We start from the raw sequence: 15,544 nt of genomic DNA, 5'->3' as shown, positions 1-15,544 counted from the left end.
TAGGTAACAAAACCATTGTCCTACCTGGCTTTCAATTTTTCCTGATCTGGGTTACTAGCATCTTGAACACTTTTAGGGACAAGCTACCTACTACTTCAAAGGTTATTTCATTCTGGTTTCAAGAACAACAAACATTTTTAAAACACTCCTATGTTCCAGATGCTAGGATACAAAGGAGAAAGAAACTTCTTTTCTGTTCTTAAAGTGCTTAGAGTATAGTATAGACTCTCATAATTGGGTATGCTTTAATGATTAGAAAGTTATTTCTTAGTTAAAGCCCCAGATCTGTTTCCCTTTATTTCTATTGATTGGTACCCTTTCTGTTCTCTTGAGTCTCTGCAAATATTTTAGTATGATTAATGTCTCAATCTATCCTAGCCATCCCTTGCCTCCCAAATCTTATCTTCCTTAAGTTAAAAATCTCTGGTTCCTCCATCTCTCTCTCATTTAACATCATTTTGAAGCATTTTTAAGGACTTATTTGAATATGTCTATACTTTTTTAGAGCTGCAATTTAAATGAAGACATGGTCTAATCACAGGAGAGTATGACTAGTACATCTCTTGTTCTGGGTATCACACTGCTGTTAGCACAGTCTAGCCCCCACTCTCCTTCTATGGAGTGGCTTTCATTATACTGAGTCATACTAAAAAAAAATTTCTTTTCACATATATTTTTATTAAAACACAAATCATCCTTCTGATTCTTGTGCAGAAAACATTTTGAACATATGAATAAATGTTTATTGAATTATTCAGTTTTGATTGTTTTAGCCCATGAAATGTTAACTTTGAAATTTAGAACATGTTACTATCTCACTGGGCCTCAGTTTCCTTATCCATAGAAAAGGAGTTGGATCCTATTTTCATTTTAGCTACTTATTTGCTCATCTGATATGTTAACTATCCTTCCTAGCTATGTGCAATTTTTACATTTGATAAGCATCTCATCTAGTTTTCATCTAAGTCATTTATCAGCAATTTTGGTCAGGACAGGGTCCTATGGTCTATTATGCCTCAAGAGACTTTCTTCTAGAAAGTACCTATTCAGACTCCTCCCTGTTTTGATTGGTTGTATTTTAATTTTTTTTCTGTTCTTCCAAGTTTAATCCTTGGACCTTAATCAAATGGTTTCAGTAGAACAGATGAAGGTAATGTTTAATTATATTGCTGTTCTATTTACTTCAGTTCTCATATGAACTTAATTTTAATAGATGAAGAAAATATGACCTTGAAGTTAAGCTCACTCAACTCATGAATGTTAGAGCTAGAATGTCAGTCTGTGCTCTTGCTTTATTCATTATGCTACAGCTGCAATTTCTGGCAGACTTCTCTTTGTGTTTTAAGTTCTGCACCTTTCATTGAAGTTGTTTTTAAGTCCAATTAATATTTTTGTCTTTAGCTAATCAGAGTTGAATGACTACTTTGAGTCTGATGAATAGTCTTATCACCCAAATTTCAGAGCTAGTCAATCTACTTAAAATAGTTTTGAAATAATCTAGCAGCTTCATTAAAAAGTTATAAACAGAATATTGCAAATTATATGAACCCTATACATTTAAATAGGCCATTTATTTAACAAATGTTTTTATGGAGCTTCCTGTGCATGGGACAGGGCTCTTGGGGCTATCTCAAGTGGTACCTTTATTGATAATACTTTGTTAGTAATTACTGTATTTCTTAAAGTTTATAAAAGTGTACTTCAAAATATTATGTTGACCTTAATGCTTTAGTGTATCATTAACTAGCTTGTCATTTCTGGAAGAAAGGTCTGAGTTCTACTGCTAAACTTATGGACTAAATAAAAATATGTATAGTATATTGATTTTTGCTTACTATTCATTTTTGTTCAATTGCTAATTTTCTTTAAGAGTAGTGAAAGAGTACATATTCTAAAATATTATATCACCTTGAATGTTTTAGTGTTTTTCTAGTTTGTCATTGCTGAAAAAAGTCCAGTTTCATTTTATTAAACTTAGAGTGTACTATGATTTGGAATTTGAAGTAAGGATACAGAATGGTGGTATTTATTTATTATGGGGCTATTAAAATGTTTCTTGGAATAGTAAACTTGTCAATAAAAATTGTGCTTATGAAGTATTTTAGTCTCAAACACTGTTGACAGCTCCAAGATTTCCTACCTTCTCAAAATTCTCTAATCTCTTGGCTTTTATTTAATGCTTTATTACCCTGGTTTTATTCCTTTATCTTTAATCATCCCTCCCTTTAAAAGAAAAATAATTTCTTCTTTCTGCCCCATAAGTGTATGTGTTTTCTCAAAGCTCTGTTCTTGGTTCTTTCCAGTTGCTCTTATGATAGCAAGACAGGAAGACTAGGGGAGCCAGAGGGCCCCGTAAGAGAACTGAGACTGAAGAGAGAGGCAGAAAGTGGGGGTTAGATCATAAAGTGCCCCGTATGCCAAGTCAGGTAGTTTAAACTGAAGTTGGAGGGAAACCCTTAGAGTGTTTCTAACAGAAAAGTAATATGATCAGATTTCATTATTTTTAATTTTCAACTTTAATTACAAAAGTAACACTTGTGAAAAGTCCCTCATTCTCAGGCCTACTTCCTATGGACAACCACCACTAATAATTTGAGGTTATCCTTCTGGCCTTATTTTTTGAGTGTATACAGTCGTGCATAGAGACATGTTATTATTTTTCTTTTTAAAGAAGGATTAAATAAAATCTGCATTGTGGAGAGATCATTATATCTGTAATACAGATGATAGATTGGAGAGAGGCAAGGGAAGAAACAGATTGACAAATTAGGGAACTCTTTTTAGTAGACCAGATAAGAGATGATGGGGGCTTAACTTGGGTTAGGGTAGTAGTGGTGAATATGTTGAGAAGCAAATGGATTTGGGATATATTTTAGAGGTAAAGTCATCAGGACTTGCTGGTATGTTTTAGCGGAATGAAGCAGGAAAGAGTGAACTCAGGATAAAACTTAAGGTTTGGGCTTAGTCACCTGGTTAAAGTCATTGAATTAGGGAAGACTAAAAGAGGAATAGATTTTATGGGAAGAATGAGGAGATGATGTTATATTTGGATATATTGAGTTTGGGATACTTACAATATATGCAAATGAAGATGTCCAATATATGATTCAGAAAGGGAAGAGAGAAATCTGTATTATAGATAAATAATTATGGATTATCAGTATCCAAATGTCAAAATAATATGAAGAGTAACATATAAAATAACATAGAAGAGTAGGTGGCCAAAGATGGGATCCTGAAGAACTCCAACATTTAAGGGACAGAAAGAAGAACAGGAACCTGTGAGAGAGGACCTGCTGGAGCAGTTATAGGTGTCCTATCAGAGGCCAAGAGAAGAGAATTTTTTTGAGAAGAAAATAGTCAACAGTGTCATGTGCAGAAAGTAAGACAAGGACTGAAAAGTCCACTGGATTTGGTAATGGGGCCATTGATGAGAACAATTTTTATGATATGGGAGTAGAAACCAGATTTTTATCCCATGTGCTCCATATCTAAAGTCACTGAATCCTGTCACTTCTTTTGTTATTGTCTTTCCCTTTCTCAGTAGTACTTCTTTCCATTTTTTTTTAGTACTAGACCGTTTACATAGTCTTCAAATTAATAGCAGTTTGAGCACCTACTCTCTCGTAGACTCTGTTGGAAATACAAAGACATGTAAGATATGATTCCTTTTCCAAGGAGGGGGAAAAAGGGGGAAAAGGGAAATAGTTTGAGCAACTACTACATGCCAGGCACTTGATGTATGATAATCCCTTTAATCCTGTGAGGTCAATAGTATGCCTCCCACCTTTTTTCCTAATAGAAGAGGAAACTGATACTCAGAGGTTAAGTGACTTACCCAAGGTCACACAGAGAGGTAGAATGTGTATTTGAGCTAAGAGCTGTTTGATTCCAATGCCTGTATTTTTTAAGTAATGCTTTGGTGTTTATGATCTAGTTTATTAGAAGATAAAATTCCACAAAGTTAGATAGCAGTCAGTTTCAGCAACAGCTTCAAGATAGTCAGAGAAGAAACACCACTGTGTGTTGATTAACTGTTACAGAAATTATAAAGATGATAATTGGTAGGCTTCAAGAAATTTCCAGGAAAAGAATTTTCATTATTATTCCTTATTATTTTTTAGTGCCTGGCAGAGAGTAGATGCTTAATAAATGTTTAAATGAATTCAGAGGGTGTGATGATGGTAAGTGGGGGTGGCTAGGTAGGATTTTTAGAGGAGATGGGGTTTAAGCTGGGTCTTAGAAGATGAATCTAACTTTGGAAGAAAGGTGGGGAAGATTTTCTAGGCAGATGAACAGAATAGACAAAGTATAGGGTGGGGAGGGACATGGAAGGCAGAGGTCGCAAACAGGCAGCTTGTATGCTGGATAAAGCCTGTAGATGTGTTTTGTTTGGCCTGTGCAATGTTTTAGAAAAATTGGACTTAGTTATCGATATGTAAAAGTTTCCACAAAAACACTGGATTTCCTGTTACTATTGAAAATTTAAAGATCTGGAAATCCTGAGCCCATGGTCCTGCATGGCAAATGAGCTAGAGCTAAGTGATTGCTGTCCATTCCATTGTCCCCTTCGGTGGATGTTTACTCTCCTTACATGATCAACTTCACACTTGTACGTTTACTGGCATGGCTTCTATCAGCAAGTTTGCGACCCCTGATATAAGGTGTGTTGGAGGCTGGGGAGGTAGAGGGGTTTGGGAGGACTGTGAATAAACTGTGAATAAAATTGGACTGGAGCAAAAGGCTTTATTAATATGATTCATTGGGGAACATAAAGGTAGATTGGAAGCCAAATTCTGAAGGACCTTGCATGCCCCTCTGTAGGCATGGAGGAGCCATTGAAAGTTTATAATCTGGGGAGTGACATGTTCAAAGTAGTGTTAAGAAGATGAACCTGGCAGAAGTCTATAGGATGAAGTAAAGTGAGTAAGGCTTCCTGAGACTGAGCGTGTGCATGCTCAGTCATGCCCAACTCTTTGCAACCCTATGGACTGTAGCCTACCAGGCTCCTCTGTCCTTGGGATTTTCTAGGCAAGAATGCTGGAGTGGGTTGCCATTCCTCCTCCAGGGAATCTTCCTGACCCAGAAACTGAACCCTCATCTCCTGTGTTACCTGCAGTGCAGGTGGATTCTTTACTGTTTGAGCCATCAGGGAAGCCCCCAAGGCTTCCTGGTGGGAGGTAATTATGGAGCTACTATAGCTGTATAGGCTTGAGAAGGTAAGAGCCTTCCCTAATATTAGTAGCAGATAGTGAAGCAAAGAATGGAATTGGGAATAGCAATGAATTGAATGTGGACAGAGGAGTCAAAAATGACCCCCTCGAAATGGGAAAATGATAGGGTCACTAATCAAAATAAGAAAATCAGTAGAGGGAGTGAGTTTGGTTATGTTTTATATTCGTTTGTATTTGGTTTTTGTTGTCCTTTTTATTTTTAATTTTTTTGTGGAATGTATTGATAGGTCAGAAAAGAGCTATTAAATGGTATATGTCTGTCTTACATGTTGAAATTTTAACAGTGTTATAATTGGAGATTTTTTCTTCTCTAAGCACTAAAACTACTAAAATATAATGACTTACATGAAAGCCATTTCTGTAGCTTAGGATAGTTTAGGTGCCCACTTTGCCACTAAACCATACTGCTAAGCTGAAAATCACCTTCTTGTTGTAGCTTTGAGCATTTCACTCCACTTTGGTCCTTCTAAATTCCATGGGTTAGTGCTTTATTTTGAATTTCATCTTGCATGCTACAATTATTAGATTTGTCATATTTGTTTTCCAGTTGATGTAGAACATTCTCATGTTCGGTTTCTGGGAAACCTGGTATTGAACCTGTGGGACTGTGGTGGGTAAGTACCATCTGCTTAATTCTTCATGAGGTCAATGACAATAATCATGGCATCTAGTATAATCAGCACAGAGAATGTTATTGCTGCTGTTTAGTCACTAAATTGTGTCTGACTCTTTGCAACCCCATGGACACAGCGAATATACTAGAGTAACTATCATTTGTAATAGATACATTAGATAAAAATTACTTCAGAATTGGTACTTGATTGAATAAAGATATCTGACTTTTCTATTATTGTGAAAATGCCTGCTATATTTGACATGTTTAAGCAGTATTCACACAAGCTATATCTAAGTATCTATGGTATGGGATCAATCATCCTTCTCTTTTTCAGATGAAGAAATTAGGTTTCTGTCTCAAGCGGCCTAACACCAATGCTGAGCTCTTAGCTATCACACCATACTACCTCATTCTTTGATATTTTAATAATTATCTCCAGGCAATCTAAGCAGTTATTTGGATCTCAGTTCTCCAGCTGAGTTTCCCACTGTTGGAGGAATAGGAGATAGTTTTTCCTCTCATGTCCAACACACTTCCAGAATATCCCATCACAAATACACATTCACTGTGCATATGGAGATCTCTTCCATATGGTGTGCTTTCTATTCTTGCATCTCTATGCTACAGTAGCAATATATAGTACACAATAATTAGAAGCCCTTAGGCTGTGAAATTAGATTGGGGTTTGTATCTCAGCTCTATTAGCTGTGTTATCTTGGATAGATCATTTAAACACTCTGAGCTACAGTTTTTTCGTCTGTATAATAGGAATAATGATGGTACCAACCCACAGAGTTTTGATGATTGAAATTATATATATATATATATATATGCACACACACACACATTTCAGAGTGCCTCACAAAGTAGAGAAATGTTATAATTAGCTCAGTATCTCCTAGCTCCTAATATAGAGCCAACTAGGGAATAGGTGTTCAATGAGTGAAACAATAACAATAACAATAACAAATCAGAAAATAACTTTATTATTGCTAACTGGTGGTTCACTTAACACATTAGTAGCTTTCTCCATGTAAATCCTTCTTCAGTATCATTGCTTTCAATTCTGTAATCTGTATCAAGAGATTAGTCCAAGTCCTTTGCTTTTAGTTACTAACATGTTATTGTCATTTTTACAGATAAGGCAGCTGAAGTCCAGTGAGATCATGAATCTCCCAAGGTCACATAGCAACTTGATAGCAGAGTGTAGGACTAGAAGATACAGTCATGATTTTTTGTAAAGGAACTGCTATTTATTGACACCATGCCATATGCCAGGTTTCATGCTAGATTCTTTCCTTTAGGAAAGAAAAACCATAGATTTTCAGAATAGCCTCCAGAAATTTAGAAAGTTAAATTTACCAGAAACCCCCATCCCAATTCAATGAGTATTCTTGTTTTCTAGAAATCTATTCAACATTCACTCAGCAAATGCCTATTGATCACATTCTGTTTATCACACAGTAAGAAAAGCATTGAAAGTTACACCACACTAGATTAACATACCCAGTATTTGGTGGCTATGACAAAAGCCTCATAGTACATATTTTTTTTCTTTCCTTTATTTATATAGTTGTTTCATTCTTGTTTTTTTTAAGATTTAATTTTTGTTGAGGTAACATTGGTTTTTACCATCATATAGATTTCATGTGTACAACATTGTATTTCTGCTTCTGTATACCATATAGCATGCTCACAACCCAAAATATAGTTTCTATCCATACAGTTTACCCTTTTTATCCTTTCCACCTACCTCCTGCCCCTTTCCTTCCAATAACCACTACTCTGTTTTCTATATCTATGTGTTTGTTTTTTTAGTTTGATCTGTAAATTTATTATTTTTTATATGATGAGTAAGATCATATGGTATTTGTCCATCTGACTTATTTCACTTAAAATAATATCCTCAAGATCCATCCATGTTGTTGGATATGTCAAGTTTTCATCTTTTTTATGGGTGAATAGTAATATGACATCTTTGTTATCCATTCATCTGTTGATCGACACTTAGGTGGTTTCCATATCTTATCTATTACAAATAATGCCACAGTGAACATAGGGGTGCAGGTATCTTTTCAAGTTAGTGTTTTCATATTCTTTGAATAAATATCCAGAAATGGGATAGCTGGTAGTTGTAGTCTTGATTTTTTGAGGACTCTCCATATTTCTTCCTTTATCGTGAGAATCCACAATAAAGGACAGAAACAGTAAGGACCTAACAGAAGGAGAAGACATGAAGAAGAGGTGGCAAGAATACAAAGAAGTATAAAAGAAAGATCTTGAGAGCCCCTTGGAAAGCAAGGAGATCAAGCCAGTCATTCCTAAAGGAAATCAACCTGAATATTCATTGAAGAGACTGATGCTGAGGCTGAAGCTGTAATACTTTGGCCACCTGATACAAAGAGTCAGTTCATTGAAAAGGCCTTGATGCTGGGAAAGATGGTTAGATAGCATCACCAACTCAACGGACATGAATTTGAGCAAACTCCAGGAGATAGTGGAAGACAGAAGCTTCTTGTGCCACAGTCCATGGAATCGCAAAGAGTCTGACACAACTTGGCAACTGAACAACAGCAACAACTTATTTCTTCCATACTGGCTGCACCAATTTACATTCCCACAAAGAGCTTATAAAGGTTCCCCTTTTCCCACTTGTTATTTATCCACTTGTTATTCCTGCCTTTTTGTTAATAGCCAATGTAACAGGCCTTAGGTGATTATTGTGATTTACATTTACATTTCCCTAGTAATCAGTGACATTGAACATCTTTTCATGCTCCTGTTAACCATTTGCCTACCTTTGGAAAAATGTCTATTCAGCTGCTCTGCCCATTTTTAAATTAGATTGTTTTGTTGTTGATGATGATGAGTTTCTGTGAATTCTTTATATATTTTGGATATTAGCACCTTATCAGATGTATGATTTGAATGTCTTTTCCCATTCAGTGGTTGTCTGTTCTGTTGTTGGTTTCTTTTGCTGTGGAGAAGCTTTTTAGTTTGTTGTAGTTCCATTTGTTTATTTTTATTTCTGTCTCCCTTGCCTATGGAGACTTATCTAGAAAGATATTGCTAAGACTGATGTCAAATACCATACTGCCTAAGTTTTCTTCTAGGACTTTTATGGTTTTAAATACTGTGTTGAAGTCTTTAAACCATTTTCCATTTTCAGTTAATTTTTCTGTATGGTATGAGATTAGTCTAGTTTCATTTCATTTCTATATGGTGTGAGAGTGGTCTAGTTTCTCTCTCTCTTTTTTTTTTTTTTTTTGGATGATGCTCTTCATTTTTTCCAACACCATTTATTGAAGAGACTATACTTTGTCCATTACATATTCTTTGCTTCTTTGTCATAAATTAGTTTCTGTATATGCATAGATTTCTAGACTCTCAGTTCTGCTCCTTGATCTTTATCCATTTTTCTGCTAATACCATGCAGTTTTTATTACTGTGGCTTTGTAATATTTTGAAATCAGGGACTGTTATAGCTCCAGCTTTGTTCTTTTATTCAGAATTACTTTCACTATTTGTGTCTTTTGTAATTCCATACAAATTTTAGGATTATTTCTATTTCTATAAAAATGTTCTTAGAATTTTAATAGGGATTATATTCATTTTGTATATTGCTTTGCATTATAGAGACATTTTAACAATATTCTTCTAATCCAAGAGCACACAATATCTTCCCATTTATTTGTTTCTTCAGTTCTTTTTTATCAGCGATTTATAGATTTCAATGTATAGTTCTTTTACCTCCTTAGTTAAATTTACTTCCAGATATCTTTTTCTTTGTGTCATAGTTATAAGTGGGATTGTTTACTTAATCTCTCTATCTCAGTATTAGTGTATAGAAACACAACAGGTTTTTGTTTTTTTTTGTTTTTTTTGTTTTTTTTTTATTTTTTTAAATTTATTTTTAATTTTTACTTTATAATTCTGTATTGGTTTTGGCATAGATTGACATGAATCCACCACAGGTGTACATGCGTTCCCAAACATGAGCCCCCCTCCCACCCCCCTCCCCACAACATCTCTCTGGGTCATCTCCGCGCGTCAGCCCCAAGCGTGTCATATCTTGCATCAGACATAGACTGGCATTTTGATTCTTACATGATATTATACATGTTTCAATGCCATTCTCCCAAATCATCACACCCTCTCCCTCTCCCTCTGAGTCCAATATTGATTTTGTATCCTTCAACTTTACTGTGTTTATTTATTTTTTTGGTGGAGACTTTAGGATTTTATACAAAATCATGTCATCTACAAATCAGTTTTACTTCTTCCTTTCCAATTTGGATATCTTTTATTTCCTTTTCTTGCCTAATTGCTCTGGCTAGGATTTCCAATACTATGTTGATGGTGGGCATTCTTGTCTTGTTCCAGATTTTAGAGAAAAGCTTTCAATTTTTCACCAATGAGTATGATTTTAGCTGTGGGTTTATCATATACAGCCTTTATTATGTTGAGGTACATTCCTTTTATACCTACTTTATTGAGTTTTATCATAAATGTATGTTGAATTTTATCAAATACTTTCTCTGCAGTTACTGAAGTAATCATATGGTTTTTATACTTCATTTTATTAATGTAGTATATCACATGGATTGATTTGCAGGTGTTGAAACATCCATGTATTCCTAGAGTAAATCCCACTGATCATGGTGCATGATCCTTTTAATGTATTATATTTGGTTTGCTGTTATTTTGTTGACGATTTTTGCATCTATGTACATCAGAGATACTGGCTTGTAATTTTCCTTTTGTGTGTGTTGGCTTTGTCTGATTTGCTATTAGGGTGATATTGGCTTCATAAAATGAGTTAGGAAGTGTTCCCTTCTCTTCAATTTATTAGAGTAGTTTGAGAAGGGTAGTTATTAAATCTTCCTTGACTGTTTGGTGGAATTCATCTGAAGCCATCTTGTCCTGCACTTTTGTTTTTTGGTAGTTTTTTGATTACTGTTTCAACCTCTGTACTAGTGGTCAGCCTGTTTGAATTGTCTATTTCTTCATGGTTCAGTCTTAGAAGGTTTTATGATTCTAAGATTTTGTCCATTTTTTTCTAGGTTGCCCAATTTGTTGGAATATTCTCTTACAATCCTTTGTACTTCTGTGGTATCTTTTGTTATTCTCATCCTTTGTATTTTTATGGTATCTTTTGTTTCTGATTTCTTAATATGGGTCTTACTTTATAACTCATCCAGCTGTTCTGTATCTTTTCATATAAATTCAGTTCACTTACATTTTGGGTGATTATTGATGGATGAGGACTTAGTACTGCCATTTTATCTTTTGTTTTCTACTTGCTCTATATTTTTATTGTTTATTTTCCTTGTGTTTCTGTCTGCCATTTTTGGTTGGTAGTTTTCTGACATTTTCCTCTGTTTCCTCTTTTTGTATGGTTGTGTCTCCATTTTAGATTAATGTCTTGCAGTTACCATGAAGTGTATATCAAATATCACATAGATAAGTAGTCCTTGTTCTGTTAATAGCATCTTATCTTCATTTAACTACATGGTTTTCCTCTTTTGTGTTTTTGTTGTCTCAAATTTCCCCTTTTTATATTGTGAGTTTGTTACCAAATTAAAGTAGCTATAGTTTTTTTTTTGTTGTTGTTGTTTTTTGCATTTTCTCCCCTTTTAACCTTTATGCTATAATAAAGCATTTTAAAACCTGTTCTGACAGTTGCAATTTTCTGATTCTGTCACCTTCTCATGCTCATGCTGAGTCGTGTCAAACTGTTTATAACCTTTTGGACTGTAGCCCTCCAGGCTTCTCTGTCCATGAGATTTTTTAGGCAAAAATCCTGGAGTGAGTTGCCATTTCCTTTTTCACGGGATCTTCCTGACCCGCAGATCAAACCCACGTCTTCTGCATTGCAAGTGGATTCTTTACCACTGAGCCATCGAAGAAACACATTTATCACTTTATTTATGCCAAGTTTCGTGTGCTTTTGTCTTTTTATTTCTGGTATAAGAACTCTGTTCAGCATCTCTTGTAAGGCAGCTCTAGTATTGATAAACTCCCTCAGCTTTTGTAAACTCTGCTCCCTTCTCCCTCTGGGATGTCCACTATCCTAATGTTGCCCTACCTAAAAGAGTCAGATAGCTCTTATAGAATTTCCTCATTGTTTTGCATCTTAGATTTCTGTCTTCATACTTACTAATTCTCTCTTTCATATGGTCTGCTTTATTTCCAGTGATTTTTAATGCATTCTTCATCTCATTTATTATGAGTTTTCAGCTCCAGAATTTTAGTTCTTTCTTAAAGTTTCAATCTTTTTGGTAAAGCATTTCTGTTTATTAGTTTTATTCCTAAGCTCATTGAAGTGCCTTTCTGAGTTTTTGTAGCTTGTTGAGTTTTTTCATGATAGCTATTTTAAATTCTCTATCAGATCACATTATTCTTTGACTTTATGTTTGATTTCTGGAGAATTGCCATTTCCTTTTTGTGGTGTAATGTTACTGTAGTTCTTCCTGCTGCTGCTTCTGACAGAGCATGTGATATGGAACAAGTTAGAAATTAGAGGTCTTTTCTTTTTCCATAGGTGACACTTTAGTGTAAGTTTTTGGTTTCTCTTACCTGAGCTATCTCTGTCAGAAGTGTGCCCCCTGCTCTTGTGCTCATTATCACTTCTTGTATTTTCAGGTTCATTGGCACCTTGCTTCTGCCTGTTTAACTGGCAGAAGCTTCTTGGTGTACCTGGATGGTGGTTCTTCCCTTGCTTCCAGTATCCTCTGAGTCATAGGCTCTGCCACTGCAGAGGGAAGGGGTAGGGGGAGCCAAGTTCATACCAGTACCTCTTCCCTATCTGGTTTTCTAAGGTTCATAGGCTCTGCTGCTACTGGGGAAGAACAGGGAGCTGGAGACTTAGGAACCTCAGTGGCTGGAAACACAGGGCCCCAGCCCCCATTCCCACTACTTGTGGTCATAGGTGTCACTCCAGCCAGGAGGCTGGAGTTGTGTGCACTGCCTACCCTGCTGCTGCCAGGTTATATGGGTCTGTGGGCTTAGCTGCCCTGATTAGAGAGTCAGAATTTCAGGTAATGCTTTTACTGTTCCTTAGGTTCTGCCTCCTTTATCTATTCCAGTCCATCCACCTTTAGAGGTGTGGGTATGTGGAATTCTCTAGCTTTGCTGAGTTGTGAATGTTTTACTGGTTGTAGATTAAAGGGGAGAGACAAAGGTAGCTTTTCATTCTACCATGTTGTTGATACTATTCCTTGATTTTTGTTGTTGTTGTTGTTCAGGACAAAACACTACTCTTTTCTTCTAGTAGCTGGTAATTGAGAATTTCTTGGAAAGCTGCATATAGCCTAAGAAGCAAAGAGAAAAATCTACTAAAACACTAACTTGGAGCCATTTTCATATAGTTTAGAATATTTGACTAGTTATTCATGTAAATATTCATTGAACAACTACTCTGTGGTAGTTGTTCTGTGCTAAGCTCTGTGCTAAAAGCTGGGAAACCATGTCAAATAGTAATGGCCATAGTTCCTGCTTTCATGGAGCCTGCTGTCTAGGGAATTGAATGCCATTAATCACTGCAGATAGTGATTGCAGCCATGAAATTAAAAGACACTTACTCCTTGGAAGGAAAGTTATGACCAACTTAGATAGCATATTCAAAAGCAGAGACATTACTTTGCCGACTAAGATCCATCTAGTCAAGGCTATGGTTTTTCCAGTTGTCATGTATGGATTTGAGAGTTGTTCTATAAAGAAAGCTCAGCACTGAAAATTTGATGCTTTTGAAAGTCTCTGATGCTGGGAGGGATTAGGGGCAGGAGGAAAAGGGGACGACAGAGGATGAGATGACTGGATGGCATCACCGACTCAAAGGACATGGGTTTGGATGAACTCCGGGAGTTGGTGATGGACAGGGAGGCCTGGCGTGTTGCAATTCATGGGGTCGCAAAGAGTCAGACATGACTGAGCGACTGAACTGAACTGAATTAAAAACTCACACAAATATGTGTAATATCACACTTGTGGTGAGTGTTACAAATAAGACCAATGTGTTGGTTTAAGGGTCTGTGGTGACTGGATTTGTCCAAATCAGTGAGGGCAGGGATGGTTTCTGTGAGGAAGTATGGATTATACTGAAATCCAATGGAAAAAGTAGCCATTAATTAGATGTAAAAGTATGAAACATGTGAGACAGAGTGAACAGCATGGTGGATAGACCATGGGCCTCTAGAACTATCAGAAGGTCAAATATATTTGGAACACAAGGAGAGGGGCAAAATGTGGTGCGAGGTGTGGCGTAATAAGTAAGAAAGTGAGTCCATCCTGATTTATTATTATCATTTGCCTTTTAATTTGAAATGTTAGCATTATCTTTCACATTGATTAAGCCAACAAAAATAGATCATAAATAGGAATGATTAAGTGATATTTGCTTACTACCTAGATTTTCTTTTACCTCCTAGACAGGACACCTTCATGGAAAATTATTTTACTAGCCAACGAGACAACATATTCCGAAATGTGGAGGTTTTGATTTATGTCTTTGATGTGGAAAGCCGCGAACTGGAAAAGGACATGCACTATTACCAATCATGCCTGGAGGCCATTCTGCAGAATTCTCCAGATGCCAAAATATTTTGCTTGTTGCACAAAATGGATCTGGTACAGGAGGATCAACGGGACCTGGTAAGTAGAAAGGGTGATGCACCAAATGATTGATGTGCTTTGTAAACTTCTTTTGTAGAGATATAGGGAAATTTGTACCATTCATTTTTAGGGAAAAAAAAATCTCAGTATAGGCTTTCAAAATAAAGTTGACATCTGTTTTTAAAAACAGTTACAAACAAACCTTCTCTGGTAAGGGAAAGATAATGTTCATTTAGCAAATAATTCAAATTTAGGAAAGGATCCTAACCACGTGATATCACTAAGCAGCTTTATATATTTTTAAAATATATTTGCTGCCCTTGTTTTACTGTCCTTCAGAACAGACAGTTATTCTCAAGGCTAGAAGACCTACCAGCGCTGAGATGAAGAAAGGTCACAACTGTCTCTAGATTGACCTAGGAAACTGGTATGCACCAATTCAAATGCCAATTACACAGTGTTAGGCACAATTCCAAGACCTCATAATTGCACTGATATGGTATATTTATCTTCTTTTCTACCATGGGAATTAGTACACAAAGATTAAACCAGAAAAGACACAGTAGAAAGGGCAAACTCCTAGGTAGCTATGAAACCCATGACTGGCAAGTCACAAATACAGTCCAGCGTTAGTTTGCTCAATATAAAATGAGAAGATTGGATTTTAAAGTCTAAGCTGAAAGAGAAGATTCTCTATTTCCAAAAACTGCTTTCCTCAACTTTATTTACTCTTGGAAATAGAGGAAAGCAGTTTCAAAATATACTGGTGATATAGAAGAATACAGTTCCTCTTTGGGTTGGAACCTAGGAGTCTAAGGATCCCCTTTAGCTTAAGAATTTTTTTGATAATAACTGTGGTCAAGAATACTTTTTTCCATAATTAGTTATATGATTGTCTTCAGTGTTTCAGTATTTGCGTATGTTTTGTTGTTTCTGGGTTAACTTCCAGGCTTTTAGAAACAACTTGACAGTTCAGTATTTGACTCTGTAAAGGACTTTGGAGTGTCTATCCTTTCTAATTCCTTTTCCCTCTCACTAAGTATTAATTTTTTCTTAATTCCGCTGAAAATTCTGTATGTAG

The 15,544-nt window shown here is 35.9% G+C and overlaps 1 protein-coding gene across 2 annotated transcripts in view; it reads left to right on the top strand.

The window, feature by feature from the left end:
• LOC120882198 (ras-related GTP-binding protein B) overlaps positions 1–15,544 on the top strand; it is a 39,856-nt gene that overhangs the window by 7,887 nt on the left and 16,425 nt on the right. The window contains exons 4-6 of one of the 2 annotated variants that reach the window (XM_040266082.1): positions 3,571–3,654; positions 5,782–5,848; positions 14,280–14,502. In XM_040266082.1, the coding sequence (XP_040122016.1) occupies positions 3,571–3,654; positions 5,782–5,848; positions 14,280–14,502 (374 nt within the window). The remainder of the gene's footprint in view (positions 1–3,570; positions 3,655–5,781; positions 5,849–14,279; positions 14,503–15,544) is intronic. The other variant, XM_040266083.1, reaches the window with a different exon arrangement.

The sequence above is a fragment of the Oryx dammah genome, unplaced genomic scaffold (assembly GCF_014754425.2).
Source record: "Oryx dammah isolate SB20612 unplaced genomic scaffold, SCBI_Odam_1.1 HiC_scaffold_23, whole genome shotgun sequence".
In the NCBI taxonomy this organism is placed as follows: Eukaryota; Metazoa; Chordata; class Mammalia; order Artiodactyla; family Bovidae; genus Oryx; species Oryx dammah.
This window is presented reverse-complemented; position numbering and strand designations above follow the sequence as displayed.